A 19839-nucleotide genomic window follows, 5' to 3' on the forward strand; every position below is an offset into this window, starting at 1 on the left:
AACCTGCTTCAAGGCCCTGGGTTCACAGTTCTACCAGGTATGTAAAGGTTCTTTATGTCTCTGGCATTTGGCAAAACAAGAAATCTTTTGTAAATTTCTACTATTGAGATCCTGGAGAAGGTGCAACAGGAAGAGAATTCATCTGTAGTCACATGAAAATCTATTTCCTTGTCTTTAGCATGAAGCAAAGGTGGAAACAAATCACAAATCTTAGACACACTTTCAGACACCTGCTATGCAAGAGGATGAGCCTCTTCTGACTCCACTGGGAGTCAGCTAAATGCCTCAGTCTTAATAAACTGTTGTTATTGAATGTTTTCATAGAATACCTGACCTGAAACTCTTGTAGATGTTTTAAGGTTGGAAAGGAAAGTCTATTCCTGCCCTTGGGATAGTTGTCATGGTAAGAAAATAGAAATACCAGCTGTCAGGACATAAGCAGCATAAGGCATAGCCTTAGTTCTTGCCTAGAGACTTGTCCAGAAGTGCCACTGCATGGGTGGAATAGAATTTGCTCTGCTTTTCTTGTATTTTGGTACTCTTGAGAAAACTCCTTTTAGCTGTTTCCAGTGTAAAGATGAAGGCTGTGAAAGCTTAGTGCTGCTTTTCACAACATTCTATAGCTATAAATAGATTGTGCTAAAAAAGCATAGCAGCATAACTGGCAAGTCTGGATTCTTTGTTTTTTCTATTGACTGTCAAATTAAAAGGTTAAGTTAACTGCCTTTCTGCTTGCTGTAGCTAACCTTTGTTTCAGTAGGATCCAAACATCTCACCTACACCACTCTATTAAGTTCCAGTGCTGAATTCTTAAATAATTAAGGAGAAAAGTGGAAGGGAAAGGCCATTAGTATCTCTCTTTTGAATGCTGCCTGAGGAATGTCAGTCTGCCATCAGGTACTCAAGGTGCTAATAGCCATCTTAGAGAAGAAGGCAAGAAGCCAGCGACTTACTTTCTGGTTGACTAGATTTATGTTCTGAAAAGCTTCTTAAAGTGGTTTAAGTGGGGTAAGTGGCAGTACTTGGACAGAAATGTCAGTACTGCCCAAGAAGATCAGTCCCTGATTGCACAGTGTAATTGCACAGGCAAGGCCTGCATTTGGTAGAAGGGACAGGAGTCCTCGAAACTCTGCAGTTTGAAATAACTTCCTATATCCCATTCATTGTCACTGTCCTTCATGCTGTGAATCACATACCAGGAATCCAGACCATGCAGAGGATGTATCAAATGGCAACTAGATCCAAGGGTGAAAAGTCAAAATGCAGCAAAGAAAGATGCTGACAGAGGACAGCTGCTTTTCCTCAAGGGCTGGCAGAATACACTCCTCCTGTGCCCTACCACCCCAACTACACAAAATCCACAGCTGGTTTAACATCTGTGTCTTCAATGGAAATGACATTCAGCAGGTCATCTTCAAAATAAGCAGTTTAGAGGGAAGAAAAGCTACTTAGAATGAGACTGTTAATGGTAAGGAACAGGAAGGATGTTTGAGGAGTCTAAACAGATGCCAGAAATCAGAGGCGGAAGCCTCTTGCCAGAAATTTGGCATCCCAATAGGCAAACAGGAGAAAAATGTCAGAATTCCTTATTTGTGACAGCCATCCCCTCCTTGATACAGCTAGGTTCTCTCTGCCTCAGGCAGCTTGCTTACATATTTCATATTGATCAGTTGTCAAAAATGAAATAAAATTAAAGAGAAATAGAACAGAGAATGAGCTGTACCTACAAGCTATACCTCCAAGAATCAGCATTACCCAGATACTTCAAAACCAGGGAGAAATGCACAGTTTTCTTGAATCTGTGCCATGTTCTGGTTGAAGAACATGTATCCTGTGATGCATATTCTCATTATGAAACCAGAAACAGTCCAGCTTTGCAACTTGCAGGAGCCTGCAATCCTGGAATCTGGAGCAGCTCATCTGCCTCCATGCCAACAGGAACAGATCTGTGGGAGCCTCTGTTCAGGACTGGCAGCAAATCACAGCTGGAGTCCCACTAACAAGGGCATTTTATGAAACATTAATTTGGTTTCCAAAGGGACCATCTATAAATCTGCCAAGGGCTGGTGGAGTGAGAGCACCAGATAAGGGTGTTTGCATTTCGTTTTCTGGGTTTAGCTAAAAAAGGTTTAAGAAGTTACAGCTCCTCACAGCTCTGACTACTTCTGTGCAGAGCTGTCCTGATTCCCATGAATGCCACACACTTTCACAGCAAAGGGTGCAAGGGCAGCTTGAGTCAGCAAAACTGCTGCAGGGAACAGAATTTCTTTTGTGACCAATTCTGCACCTGACAAACTAGCAAGTGCTCACCCTATCCTCTAACCAGTGAGGAGCATTTAAGGAACATTTAGGAACAGTAACCTCTGGAAATAGATACAGTTGTTTCCTAAGTGAACATCTGTGTCTTCAATTAGTGGTTCTAAAATGGCTGAGCTATCAAATTGCTCTTTAGCATAAAAGTGAGACAGTATGTGCAATTAGGAAGCAATGAGATGGTTGCTATGTTATATGGTTGCACAGTATAGAAATAGAAGATGCCTGGGAGAGGAGCTGTAGATGGCATGAAAATATCACAGGGGGGGAGGGAAGATAGGAACACACAGGCAAATGGTTAGGAGGAGTATCTCCTGGGATGTGGCATGTGCCCACAACTTCTCATACCTTAAAGAATATTTCATGTCCTCTTCTTGCTCTCCTGCTGGTTCACCTTTTGTAGTAATCCTCCAAGAGGTGGTCCTCCTCCATGGAAAAGAAATAAAGACCTGGATGTGCCCAGAACTGCTGGGATCAGTGCATCTCTTGAGGTGCCTTTATCCAACAATCAGCACCAGCTTGCACTGCAGCCTCACACCTGGCACTCCAAGTATCTCAGTCTTCTCCAGGCAGTTTACACCAAGCTGTAGCTGTAGTCCTCACCTGGTGTTTCTCCACTTATTAAAGTCTCAACTGACATGATGCTACTATTAAAAGCTAAGGAGGAGTAGAATGGGAACTGCTCTGGTAAACACATCCAAGTTTGAATTTGTGAGCTGGAACCAACACATCAATCTAGGACTGCACCAAAGCAAAGATGCCTCTCTAACCACAGGGCACTGCCAGTCCAAGGGTGTGCTTTGTATCGCCTGTTGAGGTAGCTATTGCTTCCATAATTAGTTAATTATTCCTTAGAACTGCTGGGGAAGGGAACAAAGACAGGCACTATACAGTCTGGTGTTCGTGAGGAAGATGTGTGAAGATCCTGTTCACATCTCTGTGCTAGTGGGTGTTTCAGCTACACAAAAGAGAACAATCCATTTCTGTCTCTGGCAGGGACAGAGTCAGAAGTTGTCTATCCCCCTGAGCTAAGGTACCAGTAAGCAGGCCACTCTTCTTTAGGGTTCTCTGTCATCCCACGAGAAGCCGGCATTGGAGCAGGCCTCACACTTTCCACACAGGATATTTCACTCTAGCAAAGGTGTTCTGTTGTAATCTAAAAACCTTATTATTTTGCTTTGAAATAAATGATTTTCACGGACAGTTCGTTAGTAAAACAACTTACTGTGGCAGCCAATACAAGCACATCGGGTTTGGAATGTCGTTTGCAGCCTGTGGGTCGCCCTCTCCTCCCGAGCCGCCGGGCCTGGCCTGGCTCCGGGCTCTCTGCTGCCAGGCGGGCTCTGCGATGGCGGCCAGACCCGGCACGGCCACGCTCCGAGCAGTGGAGACAGCCTGTTGCCCTCCGCCAGAGCAGGGGCCGATGCTGGTGTGTTCCGGGCTCCCGTCTGTCCTCTGAAGGTTAAGATGCAGTCAGGTGTAGCCGTGCGGCCTTTGCGGCAGGAGCAGCTCCCCGGGGCTGGCGCCGGGCTGGGCCGGGCCCGTTCAGGTGCTGCGCTGGGTCGCTGCCTCCCTCCGACACGAGCGGCAGTTTTCTGTAAAAGTGAGCTTGCCCAGGATCTTTTCATTCTAGAACGCACCGCAGTGCCCACACACCGTTCAGAACCTCGTCATCCCACCGGCTGGAGCTGCTTGCCGCAGGTCCTCTCCGCGTGGCTGGCGCTTGCCGGCAGCCGGGAGGCTCTGGGCACACTGGGCTTGTGCCGCCCTGCAGCAGATTCTGGTTCATGCTGCTGCCGTTGCTCACTGATTGCACGCAGCTGTGAAATCACCAAAACGTGTCTTGAGGGTAGGTACATCCCCCTGAGCCGCTAAAACAGGCCAGGGCTGTTACACCTGCAGTACGGCAGAGGCAGAGGTGATGCCGAGATGCACAAGTCTGTAGGTACGAAGAATCTGAACAGTGTATTCATAGTTGCTGGCTTGTGCACTGGCTGCCAAAGCTATCTTTGTGTTTATCTTTTAATTCCTGAGCCCATCTGACTAGTTGGCAGAGCTTCCTCATCACCACCTGCCAGAGCTGGTCCTACCAGCTGTAACGCTGCTGGGTTTGCATGCTGGAGGACGCTCAGCAGCTGTGTGCCCTTCAGGTGCTGGTGTAGGACATTGCTTCCAGCGAAGGTACAGTCACACCTCTGGTGAGGGCAGTGCTAAACCACACACTGGGCTTCCTCGGCCTTGCAGAAGGCTGTGTCCACCCTGCAGCAGGAGGTAGGAAGGTGTATTTGCACAGATGGGATGAGAGGCAGGACCCTGCTCAGAATTCTGTGCAGAACCTTTCTTCCCTTTCCTCTGGTCTTTGTAATCTCTCTCCCAAGAGGCTGTAGCTTGCTGTACTTGGTACCATCCGGGAGTGTTAGTGAATGAATGCATTGTTTCATTTCCTCTGAATGCACACCATTTGGGGCTGGAGCCTTTTTCTCCCAGTGGCACTGAAGAAGCTGCAGTTGGAGACTTTGCATCCACAGAATGAGAGTCAGTTACTATCTGGGAGTTCTGATGTCATTTCACAATGAAGCAGATGGCAATCTTCCAGCTTGCACTAGCTCATGTTAATTATGCAAATACATGCTGAGAACTCTCATGCATGGTTTGTCTGTCTTCAGTGGTGGACTTTTTTCAGTAGAGCATTAGGAAGACCATGTAATACATCTCAGCTCTTAGCTAAAGTGTAGCAAAATGTGCTGAACCACAGTGATATCTAGGATATTTTTGTTAATATTTTGTTTTTCCATCAAAAGATGACTCTTTAGTGCTCTGGCCTAGCTGGTCATTTCCCAAAGATGAGCACCTGAGTCCCACTGACTAGCTAGTTGGTCTCTTATTTCAGCAGGGTGAGTTGTAACCATGATTCTTCCAGTTCTGTTCAACAGAATAATAAAAACTACCTGAGACAGAAAACAAATTAGAAAACAAATCAATGGTCAAGTTTGGGCAGTATCCAGAGATAAAATATGAGGGCTTCATGATTTCCTTCTAAATATAAAGATGATCAATATGGCAATGATGAGAAAACAGGTTGGAATGAACATGGAGGTGGATAAATTTGTAGATGAGACAGCTACTTATAGCTACTTATAGCTAGGAAAGATTGTGAGGAACTTCTGCAACTAAATTTAACGGTCATCATGATGTTCCATTAAATTAATCGTCAAAAAATGCAAAATCTAGCACACTAGAAAACTTAAACTTTCCAGACTTCTTATAAAGGTTCAATTAATAGTGTCATGACAGGGTGAAATTTGGATGTCACTGTGGATACCTAACTGAAAATCCTTACTTGTTGCAAAGCTAGTGTCTAGTTATGTTGTAATGCATAAAAAACCAGGATGGAGAATAATACAGAAAATAAAATAATGCCAATCTTCTGTGTTTCTTCTCACCTGGTGTACTTCTACTCTTACTCATCCTGATGGCCATAGCAGAACTAGAAGAGTTTCTGGGATAGGTGATAGAGGTTACAAAGAACTAGAGAAATTCTGCTCTTAAAGAACAGATGGTAAAGGCTGGGAGCTTTCTGCCTTGGTGGGGACATGGTAGATAGAAACATTCTCTGGATGTGCACAGGCATGGTGCACATCTGGTAGTTACCAGAATGTGCCTGAATGCACAAAGTGAAGATTTTTACAAAATGAGAAATTCAGTGCTAATGAAGATTACTCCCACAGTTACTGGCAGAGAGATTTCATTTAATGTAGCTGCTTGTGAGCATAGTTTGAGACGGCTGAGCAGGATCAGGGATCTGTGTACATAATGCATATGTAGATCTGTGGTCACAGGGCTATGTTCAGATGTTTGTTCCAGGCAAGTTGAAGACAGCTGTCCTCAGGAGCCTGGATATTCTGCATATTGGTAAAGGTAATGAATGGCTTTTGTCATTTGCAGTAGTATTTCCAGGCATGCATTTCACTGTGATAGGGCTCTAGTAAGGACAAATACCTGGTAATGGCCTGAAGAGTGTGCTTCCCATCACTGTGTCTGCAACATTGCTCACACTTATTCCTGCTGCAGTAAATTTTTATGAGTAAGAAGGAGGATGTCCCAGTGTCTGTGTTTAAATCCTTTGTCCATGCAGCTGCTCTGCAGACCTGTATAGAGAAAACAGCCAGCACAGGGCTCCTCAGGCTGGTGCTGCTGTTGCGAAGCTGGAGAGGCAGCTGCTGGCAGCTCAGCAGTCACCCTCCAAGTCCACAGCCTGTGCTGGGTCAGCCTGGAGTGGTGTGCTGTTGATTTAGTGGTTATGGTGGTGCAGGACTGACGATGGTCCTGAAGTTCCTTTCCAACCATGATGAATCTGTGATTCTGTGATTCTGTCTCTGAGTTAAGTTGAAGAACAGTTTTGGGCTCTGGCATGCACATGTGTGTGCAGTGACTCAGCAATATTGGAAATGGCCTCTTGGCATGTCTGTGCTCCTGTACCCTTCTGAGAACCAAGTGCTGCAACTGAAGAAAGGGCATCTGCCTGACAGTGGGTCAGGAGCAAACCTCTGAGGGCTGCACTGCCTCACACAATCACCAAATAGTAGGTTGGAGTAGACATCTTTCTACTATCTAGTCCCATCTGTTCAAGAACTGTCAGCAGGTTTCCCAGAACTATGTCCAGGTGGTGTTAAGTTTCTCTGAGGATGTATACTCCACAATCTCTCTGTACAACCTATTCCAATGTTTGACCACCCTCACTGTAAAAAAAAAAGAAAAAAAGAAAAAAGAAAGAAAATAGAAAAAAAATGTTTTCTTGTGTTCAGATGGCATTGCATTTGTCTTAATTTGTCTTGTCTTGTCACTGGGCACTTAACTGAGAAGAGAGCCTGACTTCCTTTGGTACATTCCCTCCCATCAGGTATTTTACATATGGATAGGATCCCTCCCCCTCTCCAGCCCTTCTCTTTTCCAGCCTAAACAGTCTCTAGCATATTCAGCCTTGTCTTATATGAAAATGCTTCAGTCTCTTTATCATCTTCACAGCCCTTCACAAGACACAGCCCTTCATTCCTACCTCCCATCTGCCAGCAGCTGCTGGTCCTGAAGCCTGCACCTTTTCTTTCAAGGAGGAAGGAGACAGCCCCTTCAGGGGGCCGATGTGAGCAGAATGCTAACCAGCCATGCTTTGTGTACCGGTGACAGCAGTGACAGCTCAGCTGCTTGGGCTCAAACCACAGAAATGGCAAAGAGCAGCAATATTTTCATGCCTGTTAGTGCTGCAGACAGGCCCTCTCCCTTACAGCTGGCACTGCCCACCAAGTGCTGCCCAGACTGCAGCCCTAAGGGCTGGCATTGCCTCTGCCTGGAAGGATGCCCACATGCTGAGCACTACAGAGTGTATGAGATCCCTCCTTTCACATGGCACAAGGAACAGACTGCTGGTGTTGATTCTGTATGCCAGGCTGTATTCTCCAAGCAACATGGGTAACAACTTCCAAAAAAGCCTGTCTGAGGTGTGTAGGCAGCAAAGTGGCAGAAGTTGAAGCCTGGGCTATGGCATGGGTTGCACTTTGTCCCAGACCAACTGTTGAAAAATGAGAACAGATCACTTCTGAGTGGAGGTCTTAGTGTGGGGTGAGCTGTGTAAAAACTGTCCATAAGGAAAGGAGGTACTGCTTGTGTTCGATGCTGGGATCCAAAAAAGGCTGGGGCAGCAACGCTTTTACTATTGCCATTGCCTCGAGGATAAATGGTTTTTTTGCTTCTTTTGGTTGCAGTGCATGCCCCAGAAAACTTTCTGGGCTTTCCTCAGCAGCAGCATCTGCCACCCTCTGCTCCACCCCCCATGGGTCACTTCCAGCATTCAGTATGGATGGGGATCCATACACCACGTCCCACAGCAAGTGGCAGAAATGCCACTGTACTCAGTGCAAGCATTTCCTTTGCACAGTGATGGCTTTGTTTGAGTCTGGAGGGACCATTTTTATACAAACTGAAAGAACACAAGTTCAGAAAGCAGCTAGAGATGCAGAGTATTAACAGTTCTGCTGAAAGCTTAAAGCTGGTCTTGTTTGAGCAGAAAGTCGGCTTTTGGGCTTATCTGTATGTTTTAAACTTAATTGCTGGCAGCCAGAGCAAAATATCCCACTAAACTAAGTTTGATTTAATCTATAATGAGTCTTGGCCTTTCTCTGACTTCTTTTTGTGTCCTTTCTGTGTCTTTCTTTGAAATACCAGTTTGATCAAGCTGGTTTAGAGGCATTGCGATCTGCCTAGAAAGAGAGCTGATGAGAGGATGTAGAATAGAGAGGGTAAAAGAACATTGTCAGAGAGTAACTGTTGTCTGGAAGATGAAAACCAGAAATGGATATAGGTGTTGATTTTCAGTCTATATGAGGAGTTAAGGCCTATGAAAGATTTAAGCCCTATAAATGATACATTCCAACAGTTAAGTTCTAAGTGCCTGGCTTGTGGAGGGGTGTAATGTCCAGAGGTGGGTATTTGCAAAGACCAGAATCTACAATACTATTTGCTGTCTGCAGTGCCAGGGGAAATGCTGTAGGAAGGTCCCCACACCATCCCATGTCCCAGCAGTGACGTGGCTGTGCAGTGATGGCTCTAGCCCTGCCCTTCAGCATGGCAGGCACTGACCACTCTTCTTATGGATAAATTAAAAAGGGACAGGCATTACAGCAATATTTTGCCAAATATCCATGTAATGCCTGTGTCAAGGTGAGCACACACACCGCTTTGTTTGCACTACCAGGCTCTTGCTTTTTCTTCTTTGGCTCTTTGTTTTTTGCCTAAATTTATATAGAGAGCAGAGTCCTGTCTGGGTGCCTGTTTGTGACTCTCACAGGAGGGAGACAAGAAAGCAAGCATTCTTATAATCAAGGTGATTCCTATAGCAGCAGTTTAACTCCAGGAATGCATGTTTGGATTAAAGAAGAACACTTTGAAGAGAAAAAAAAAAAATAAAAGTGATGAGAGCTTCGCTATTAGTGCTGCACCACTCTAAAGCAGGGTAAATTGGTACGCACCAGCCAGCTCCATAGCTCTGTGGTGACCAAGGCCTGGACAACATCCAGAGATACTTCATGGTAGCTGCAATGAGGCAAGCAAGGTACTTCTGTCTGGATGGGACAATTCTTCTGTGCCAATGTTGATGGGGCACAGCTGCCTGGCATTCTGGATTTAGAACATGTAGGAGTTGAGTTGCAAATTGTGCTGATCCAGAATTAGGGTTTATTTTCCTTATTACTGAAAAGAGTTTGCCTATTTCTGTGAGACCCAGGTATTAAATTAGGTCTAGAATGCAACTGGAAGCCTTTCAATGAAACCCACACTGAAGGCAGATACTGTCTGATCAGCTTCTCCCATCCTGTCTAATCCCTTTCCCCTCCCCAGGCCAAAGAATTCTCCACCACCGGAGTGATACCCTGGAGACAGTGATCCTGGTAAACCCCAATGTGGATAGCATCGTGTCTGAGGTAAGTATCAGATGCCAGGAGGTTTTCTCCAGCTGCTTCCTGGAAGAGTTAGTGCCTTAGAATTGCCTGTTTTTTAGGGATTTCAAGCAAAGTAGGTGGGGGGCTTCTGAACCTTGAGCATCCTAGTTTCACAAGAGTCTAAATGTGCCAACCTCTTACACAGCAGTGTAACACCAAACATTTCTCTTCACCAACTTTCTCGGTGTGAATGATGATGTGACATGGAGCTGTTGGGCAGACAGTAGCAGTGTCTTCCCTCTTCAAGAACCCACTCTTTTATATGTAGAAAACTTATGTTTTGGCTGTTTGTGAATAATGCTATCACCTGTCCATGTACTTGGGTTTCTGCATGCTGGTGGGGAACAGAGATAACTCTGTGACTGTAACACTGTCTGGTGGTAACAGGTCCGCTCACTGGTGTGTGATTCTTCAGCCCACAAACTACTGATCTTCTGTGGTAGGAGCTCAGACCAGGAAGGAGACTTAATCCTGCAGTCGGGGACCTTCACTTACCAGAAGTTTGCTGAGATACTTTCTGACCCAGAGGTGAGTGTGGATATGCCCCATGCATTAATTGGAAGAGGCTTTTGGATTATTTAATATATCCCAGTGTTTGTCAGTAAAGCACTCATGGCATCTTCAGTATTTTGCATTAAGTGGCTTTTTTTTTTTTTTTTTTTTTTTTTTGTATTGCTGAATGCACCTCAGAGCTCTGTTTGATCTGTGCTTGTCTCACTAGGTCACCCAGATTCTTAGCAACACTGATTCAGATACCAAGGCCTCCCTTACTGTGTCGTGTCTGGGAGAAGGAGACTGGAGCAACCTTGGGCATCCTCAGTTTCAGGAAATCATTAATCTGAAACTGAATCCTGATCCAGTCCTGCCAGAAATGGATGGTGTGACTGAGTTTGCAGAATATGTCTCTGAGACAGTTGACGTGCCATCTCCATTTGATCTCCTGGAGCCACCCACCTCAGGGGGCTTTTTGAAGCTTTCTAAACCTTGCTGCTACATATTCCCTGGAGGACGAGGTGACTCTGCTCTCTTTGCTGTCAATGGGTTTAACATCCTTGTGGATGGTGGCTCTGACAGGAAATCTTGCTTCTGGAAGCTGGTGAGACATCTGGATAGGATTGACTCAATCCTGCTCACCCACATTGGTGCAGACAACCTACCTGGCATCAATGGGCTGTTACAGAGGAAAGTTGCTGAGCAGGAGGAGGAACAATCCCAGGGCTCTACCAACTACAGTGACTGGATGAAGAACCTGATTTCCCCTGAGCTAGGGGTGGTTTTTTTTAATGTTCCTGAAAAACTGAAGATGCCCGAATCATCCATGAAAGTAAAGAGGAGCATCGAAGAAGCTTGTCTGACACTGCAGTATCTCAACAGATTAGGCATCAAAGCAGAGCCTCTCTACAGGGTGGTGAGCAGCACCATTGAACCCATCACACTTTTCCACAAAATGGGAGTGGGTAAGCTGGACATGTATATACTGAATCCTGTCAAGGACAGTAAAGAAATGCAGTTTCTAATGCAGAAATGGGCTGGTAATAGTAAAGCAAAGACTGGCATAATTCTTGCAAATGGGAAAGAAGGTGAAATTTCTGTTCCATATCTCACATCTATCACAGCCCTAGTGGTATGGCTGCCAGCTAGCCCAGCAGAGAAAATTGTAAGGGTTTTATTTCCTGGAAATGCTCCTCAAAATAAGATACTGGAAGGTCTTGAGAAACTCAAGCACCTGGATTTTCTGAGGTACCCAGTGGCTACTCAGAAAGATATCACTTCTGGAATCGCTCCACCTGTGCTGAAGCAGACCAGAATTAAACAAAGAACTGACAGTAAAGAAAGTCTTAAGTCTTCCCCCAAGCCATCTGTGACAAAGCAAACTAAGAAAGAAGAAGCAGTTGAGGAGGGGATTAAGGAGGTAAAACCAGAAGTCATAAAAGACACTAAAATTGATAAAAAAGTTAAAGAACACTCAGAGAAAATTTCTGAGAAACCTGTTAAACATGAAAAGATAAAGACAGAAACAAGTGATGCTCTTAAAGCTGAGAAAAGAAAACTGGCAAAAGACAAGGTTGGAAAAAAGCATCTCAAAGAGAAAGTATCTAAACTGGAGGAGAAGAAAGACAAAGAAAAGAAAGAGATTAAGAAGGAGAAAAGGGATCTTAAAAAAGATGATGGAAAGAAAGAGGAAAAAAAAGATTCAAAGAAAGATGATAAAAAGAAAGAAAGCAAACCAGAGTCCAAAAAACTTTCTAAACCAGACTTAAAACCATTTACACCAGAAGTAAGGAAAACATTATACAAGGCAAAAGTTCCAGGCAGACTCAAAACAGAGAAGATCAAAGTTAAACCTGAAAAGGAAGTACTTGCTGACCTGAAGATGTCCCCACTAGAGAAGGCACCTGCACACGTGGAGTCAGGAGACACTTCCATAGCTGAACAAAGGTTAGTACTGTCTTCACCAGAAGATCTTACAAAAGACTTTGAGGACCTAAAGCATGAGGAGAAAGAGCCCTTGAAGGTGACTCAAGAAATACCTGATACTGAGGCTAGTGATAACATTATGGGTATACCTGAAGTAGAGATAAAAGACTCTGTTGACATGGTTGCTCAGAGTTGCCTTGAAGTGGACCTGATAATGAAAACAAACATTCCTGAGCATGGAATAACTACTACTGACATGGAAAAAGAATCACCAGCAGAGGAAAAGGCAGGTTATGCTGAAAAAATAGAGGACGAAAGAAAAACAGTAGATGAAAATCTTGACATGATATGCCATGATGAAAACGTGGAGCAGGAAAAGGAAGTTCAGCTGTTTCCAGACAAAAGACAGGTACCATTGCAGAAGGGCCTCTTAGCAAAGGGTGGTTGGTCATCAGCACTTGGAGAGGAAGAAAAGGGAGAAGAGGAGAAAATCTCTTTGGACAAAAAACAAAGGGAAGCAGAAACGAAGACTTGTGAAAAGTACATTGAGGGGACAGAGGCACAGGAAGAGGGTGAGAAGGAAAAGAGAGAAGTTGTGATAGAAAAGGCAGAACTGGAAGAAAAGGAAGAACAGCACATGAAGGCAGAGCAGAGGGTGGAAGAGAATAAAGACATCTGCGATCTGAATCAGGTAGAGAGGAAGGGCAAAATATTTACCACTACAGAAAAGGAAAAAGAATTTAGGGACATGGGTGAGAAAAACAAACTATTTGGGAAGGATGTAACAAAGGAAGAGTCCTATCTGAGATGTCTGCCAGTCCCACCAGGAACAACAGCAGAACACATTTCATATATCCAAGATGAAACTATCCCAGGCTACTCAGAAACAGAGCAGACCATTTCTGATGAAGAAATACATGATGAACAGGAAGAGAGGATCCCACACTTGAAGTATGATGTCAATGCCTATGACATTTCTGTTCCGGACCAGCCAGGCTCTTTTGAAGCAATACATGGAATACAGGCTGTGCCTACTGCTGACCTTTCAGCCAAGGGCTATGCTGGCCAGGAATCTGAAATCCTGGCATATCCTACAAACATTGTGGCAGCACCTCTGGCTGAGGAGGAACATATATCCTCCGCTACCTCCATTACAGAATGTGATAAGCTTTCGTCTTTTGCAACTTCAGTAGCAGAAGATCAATCTGTTGCATCTATAACAGCACCGCAAACAGAAGACACTGGGAAAAGCTCTCTACTTCTAGACACAGCAAACAGCATGCCCTCCTCCCGGACAGAAGCAACACAAGGTCTCGACTATGTTCCCTCCGCTGGCACAATCTCTCCCACATCATCCTTAGAGGAAGACAAATGTTTTAAATCTCCACCCCCAGAAGATTTCCATGCATTAGCAGAAGGAGAGAGAAAACTGGAAGCTCAGAAAAAGGATCTCCATGAAGAGGAAGAAGATGAAGAGGAAGAAGAAGATGGGACTCCAAATATTGAAATGCCTGAGAAACTCAGAGGGCATTACAGCGCCCCCATGTTTGCTCATCAAGGCTGTCCTGATAATGTGTTAATCAGTGTTCCCATAGAGGTGATGCAAACTTCTGGTCTGCTATTGTCTACTGAAGAACCATCATTTTCCCACACTGACTCTGCAGAGGCTGAAGAGCGATGCATGAGTCCTGATGATAGTACAGTAAAAATGGCCTCTCCCACCCCATCTGGCCCCACTAGTGCAGGGCACACACCTTTCCACCAGTCTCCAGTGGAGGAAAAGCTAGAAACAGTAGATTCAGATCTATTTGAAAAACAAACAGGTGCTGTTGCAAAGAAACTGGAAGGCCAAACTTCTGTTGTGGTGGGGGGAGCCAAGGGCGAATCTCTCAGAGAAGATGATGTATCTGCAGCTAAATACAAACATGAAAAAGAAGCGTCTGGATCTGCACAGCACAAGCTGGACTTGGGAAGTGACATTCCCGTGTCCCCTGGGAAAGAGGTGCAGGCAGAACCACTGAGGAAGGAGGAGCTGCCCTGGCTCTCCTACCACAAACAGGACACAGTAGTGATAGGGGAGGAGGAATGTCCCATGCTGCCCCATCCTGGCACAGATGTATTTTTGAAGCCAGAAAAAGAGAAAGTAACTAAAACTGTGACAGAAAGTTTAATGGGATTTTCAAAACACTCGTCCTTTGAGCCATTATCTAACACAGAAACATCTTTAGGAAGCGTGACTTCTCCACAGTTCACAAGCCAAAGCAAATCTGAAAGTGACAAATCTTCAAAATTTTTACCAGCTGACATCAAAACACTTTCTTTTGCAGAAGAAAGTATTCATAAAGAAAAATCCTCAGACACTGCTGTTAAGGTAGTGACTACTGAAGGAGGAAAACTCCTGCATTTCACAGGAGAAACCACAGAAGAAAAATCTTTGCATGTTTCCATTAAAGACATTTCTCCAGAAGAGACCAAATCTCTCACTGAGAGTTCCAGCAAGGAAATCTCTTCAGACCTTTTTGTTAAAGGAATTTCTCCAGAAGACATCAAATCACTTAGTTTCACAGAAGAGATCCCTGCCAAAGGAGAAGATGCATCTGATCTTCCAGACAAATTCCCTTCAGGACCTGGGAAATCCATGGATTTCACAGAGCACAGCCCAGGTGCACATGAAAAATCACTGAAAATTTCTGCCAAAGAACTCACAAAAGAAGTGTCAAAATCTTTTCCTTGCCTAGAAAGTAGTTCAGTTAAAGACATATCACCCAGAGATACTTCAACTGAAGAAATGTCTCCGGATGACAGTTTATTTTCTGCAGCAGAAAAGGGCCCATTTAGGGGAAGAACTGCAGGCCTGGACTCTCAGGAAGTGTCTCCAGATGCAGAGGGCTTACACTTCACTGAATCTATCCCAACATATGATAAAACATCTTCACACATCTCTGCTGAAAGTGTAAAATCTTGCAGGTTCAAGGAAGCTCAAGAAGAAAAATCTCCAGAAACAGACGACTTCTACATGAAAGATTTAAGTTATGAGAGGAAAGTGTGGTTTCCAGAAGAAGAGGAGGAGATCCCTTCTCAGGAAAGGCGGCAAAGATATGATAAAGAGAGAGAGAGCACATTCCTGGATGAGGCACCAGAATATGAAACAAAATTCCTTCCTAAAATGGGAGAGAAGATCCCGTCTCCTGAAGTGCCTGACAGTCACTCATGGAAAAGAGCAGAAAGCGAAGTGTGGGGCTCTGCGTATGGGCATCATCAGGATGGACGAGAGACTAGAAGAGGGCAGTTACCCAGTCAGGAGGATGAGAATCTCCATCATGCTGAAGACACACATGTCTTCATGTTTAAAGATGAAAGTTTAAAGATGGAATCCTATGATTACGAAGAAGACACACAGAAGAGTGCTGCCAAACCTACATCAGGAAAAACGAAAGCAGAAGTAGTTCCTGATGGCATCCCTCTCCCAGAAAGAACAAAAATTCCCTGTCCTCTGTCCTCTCAATATATCTCTGATGAGGAAAATCAGGCCAAAGCATTAACTGGAAACAAAGAAGGGCAAGAACTGTTGCTGGCATCTAAAGAGGATTACTCCTACTTAGAGTATGAGGAGAAAGCTGTCCTAGATATCTATGCAAAATCACTAGACCAAGCACTGATGGCATCTTCCCTGTCTGGAACAGCTACCACTCTGGAACAGGAGATTGACACACCAGAAATGGAAAGGCCTTACAAGTTGGACCAGTGCAAACCACCTTTACAGGTGGAAGTGCCATTGAAGGACACAGAGAAAAAACTGGACACGAGGGGTTTGTCTCAGGAAATAGACTGTAAACACAGGTCAGACAGAAAGCAAGAGGATGTCTGCAAATCCACTGAGGGTTTTTATGATTCTACAGGAAGAAAAGAGCAGATGGCAGCATCACCTACTCTGTTGCAATCTACAACACCAGCAGAATATGAATATGTGGCAGCTTCCCCAGAAGAAAGTGCTGCAGTGTCAGGGCAGTGTGCACACTCCCCCCTAGACCAAGGCCCTTGTCCAAGAAGCAGTGCTGCCAAAGGACATGCTGAGCTTGTGGGTTCTGACACCCGAGTGCCATCTCCTCCAGAGTCCTATTCCAGCAGCTCCCCCGAGCCTTATTCCTATGAGAAAGGGGTCTGCAGACCCAGAGGTGATGACAGTTCTAGAAGACAAGAGCAAGAAGAAAGAGAACCAACTCCCTATCCTGATGAAAGAAGTTTCAAGTATGCTGACATCTATGAGAAGATAATTGTGTCTGGGGTTGGACCTTCCCCCTTCACACCCTGCAAGGGTGTAGACAGCCGAGGTCACCCTGACAAGGTGCCAGCAACAGCACTGAGCTCCGAAAAAGGCCAAAATTTTCATGTCTCTGCAAAGGAGGAAGAGTCCTGCCTTTATACCTCTGCTGAGAAGGAGCTGTCATCTCCAGCATCCCCTAGAGATAAAGCAGATTCAGCCTTTGACTATACAAACATCCATGAAAGATACTTGCCCTTGTCTGAAAGAGATAAGCCTAAGATGTCTGAAGGACAGGAAGAACTGAAGGCGTCTTCTGCTTTGTTGGAAGAAAAGGACTCTGAACAGCACCCATCAACTGCCAGTGTAGTGCTTGCCTCTCCTACAGGTGTGACAGACACATTTTACCAAGAAAAATCAGCTGCCTATGTTGATGCTGCTTGTCCAGATAAGAACACCCTTTTCTCTAGCCAGGAGCAGATATCTTTGTTCCTGAAATCTGAAAGCCCAAATCCCAAAGATACATACTATGAGAAAGCAGGTCGAGGGGAAGAAATCACGAGTGACTCAGAGTTAGAAAAAGGCGCTAAGGAGAAATCTGAGAAGGAGTCTAAACTGCACAGCCCTGTTGAAGCTGCAGACACTGTTTATGCACACATTTCAGCAACAGGCAAGTTTCAGGGATCAGCATCCCTTCTGCAAAGCAAGTGTCAGGAGTCCACTTCACCCAGTTCTACTTCCTCTTCACCCTCTGATCCAGGGTGGAGAGAGGAATATGGAGGTAGGAAAACTGTATCACCTGCTGCTGTGGGCACATACACTGCTGGTTACAGTGACCTGCCAAACATAGGCAGAAATGAGCAGGCTTCAGAAACATGTCATTTAAGGCAAGATGCCTCACAAAAGAGACAGGTTGCTGAAAAATCCATGAAAGAATCACATGTCTGTGTAACAGATTATCCAAGCTCAGCGGTGGTCTCAGAGTGCCCGGAGAAAGCCATGTACCCAAAATCTGCTTCTGGAAAAGAGAAAGAGGTGGGCAGGGTCATGGACAGCTCTGCTGGGTTTGAATGCTCCCTGCTAGGAAGGAGTGAAACATATACCATGTTCAGACATGAGCAAACCTCAGCAAGCCGTTTAGGGGATGTCTGTCTTCCTTTAAAGGCTCCTTGTGCTTTGCTCTCAGACCAGGGGAAGAAAGATGAGTACCTGGAGGTTTCTGAGAAGACCAGCAGCCTCGGTTCATCTTTTACTAAATTCTCACCGAGTCCATATGAAGAAGATAAACTGCTCTCCAAAGCTGTGGAAAAAGAGTCTGTGACCCAGCAGCAGCTGAAAGATGACTCTTCCAGTCTGTCAGAGGAACCTTCATCTGAAGCTACTACTCCTGTAATACCAGCTACAGCAGAAAGTTTCTACTCCCATATGCTTTCCACATACACGGGTGCAGGAGCAGAATCAGGTACCAGCAGTGTTTGGGATGTGTCTCCACCGGTTCCAGATAACGCTGTGAAAACACATAGAGGTGAAACAAAAGACTTTGTGTTTGCTGACGAATGTGGTTCTCCATTCACAAGTGGCATGGGTGACAGCGTTTTGCCATGCAAGAAGGAGTGCCAGAGTTCACAGCCCACACCTTTCTCTTCAGAGAAACGACAACCCTGTGTAAGCAGCCCAGAGCAGAAGGCCCCATTTGCAGAGCAGCTAATGACACTGACATCTCTCCCCAATGTGTTAACATCATTTCCTCATCATCAGCATGAATATGAAACCACAGCCAATGGTCCAACAGAGGTGAGCACCAGTCTGCAGGCTTTCCAAACTACATACCATGCAGCAGAGGCAAAAGACGAAAAAACACATCCTGATTCTGACAGCAGTTTTTCCCCATGTGCAGGCAAAGAGGACACAGAGAGGCAGAGCCGCCCTTGCTCTCTGATGTCCCCTGAACACAATTTCCAGCCCTTTTACCCAGATGCACAAAGGGGTGGAAAAAGAGAGGACCATGGAGATGCTTCCCATGAGGTGGAGCCCCATTTAGGAGGCAGTTTTGATAGTGGACAGAAATTTTCCTCATATGAGTACAAGCACAAGAAGGGAGAGCTCTCTCCCTCGTTCATCAACCCAAGTCCTCATGAGCTGTCCGAGGATAGTGACCTCTCCCAGGAGGATGGTCATCCCTCAGTGCAAGGGAGACCATCCCACACTGGTAATAGCCCCATGCAAAGTGCCACAGTGGAGGAAACCCCTCCAACATCAGTGAGTGATTCTGGAACCTCACAGTCAGACTCAGATGTTCCACCCGAGACAGAAGAATGTCCATCCATCACAGCAGATGCCAACATGGACTCGGATGAAGATGCTGATTTCCTCCCAGTGGACAAAGCTGTTGGGAATGCTCACCATGCCACTTCTAGGTCCAGCCATGATCCTCAGCCTGTTCCAATGGTAGATCCCCATCCCCATCCTCCTCACCCTGATGTCTGTATGGTAGACCCTGATATGCTGGTAAATGAGCAAAGCATGAGCAGAACTGATAAAATTTCCAAGAAAGACATGAAAGAAAAGAACAAAGGTGTGAGGAAGCCTTTGAGCAAACCCAAATCTTCCTCACCTGCCCGAAAATTAGATGCGAAAGGGAAACGATCACCCACTCCTGTGAAACAGCCATTGGACAAATCTCCAAAATCTGTCACTGCCAAAAAAGAAAGAGATGGAGGAGAGAAGCTCAGACCACGAAGTGCACTGGTGCAGCCTCCTCACACAGAGGATGAGTTATCCCGCAGTAGTCACAGCAACCCTGGCAAGAGCTTTATTAATGGCATTAAAACAAACCCTGGTAAGGAATTCTTCCTTAAGCATGCCTTTTCTCTCTAGATCCAACAGAGAGAAGCAGCACTGGGTTACATGCAGCAGAATAGAGAGCAGGACTTCCCACTTTAAAGACACAGAGCAGACACTAATCCTTTGCTGGCAAATTTAGGATGAGGGCTAGACTGGCTGAGACAGGAAGTGATTTTTTTGTGTAGCAGCTAGGCAGCACAAGGAGTTGCCCATGCTGGTAGTTAGTGGCTTTCTGCTCACAAAAGAGATGGAGATATCTATAAGAGATATATAGATATATAGATATATATAGATGTGATATCTAAAAGAGATATCACAGAGATGGTCTAAGGAAAGAAAAAGAAGACTGAGACGTCTGTTGGACTCAGTGATCTTAGAGGTCTTTCCCAACTGTGGCGATTCTGATTACCCAGAGAGCAGGAGGGACAGAAGGGACAGAAGGGACAGAAGGGACAGAAGGGACAGTCTTTCTGTGGGTTGTGTGTGTGTATACATATATATATATACGTATAT

At 45.1% G+C, this 19839-nt stretch overlaps 1 protein-coding gene across 3 annotated transcripts in view; it reads left to right on the forward strand.

Moving 5' to 3' along the window:
* Positions 1-19839, forward strand: part of MAP1A (microtubule associated protein 1A) — a 51009-nt gene that overhangs the window by 25959 nt on the left and 5211 nt on the right. For all 3 annotated transcript variants that reach the window (XM_071753980.1, XM_071753981.1, XM_071753982.1), the window contains 3 exons: positions 9703-9785; positions 10191-10331; positions 10525-19321. In XM_071753980.1, coding sequence (XP_071610081.1) covers positions 9703-9785; positions 10191-10331; positions 10525-19321 — 9021 coding nt within the window. The remainder of the gene's footprint in view (positions 1-9702; positions 9786-10190; positions 10332-10524; positions 19322-19839) is intronic.

This window comes from Heliangelus exortis, chromosome 11, assembly GCF_036169615.1.
Source record: "Heliangelus exortis chromosome 11, bHelExo1.hap1, whole genome shotgun sequence".
Classification (NCBI taxonomy): Eukaryota; Metazoa; Chordata; class Aves; order Apodiformes; family Trochilidae; genus Heliangelus; species Heliangelus exortis.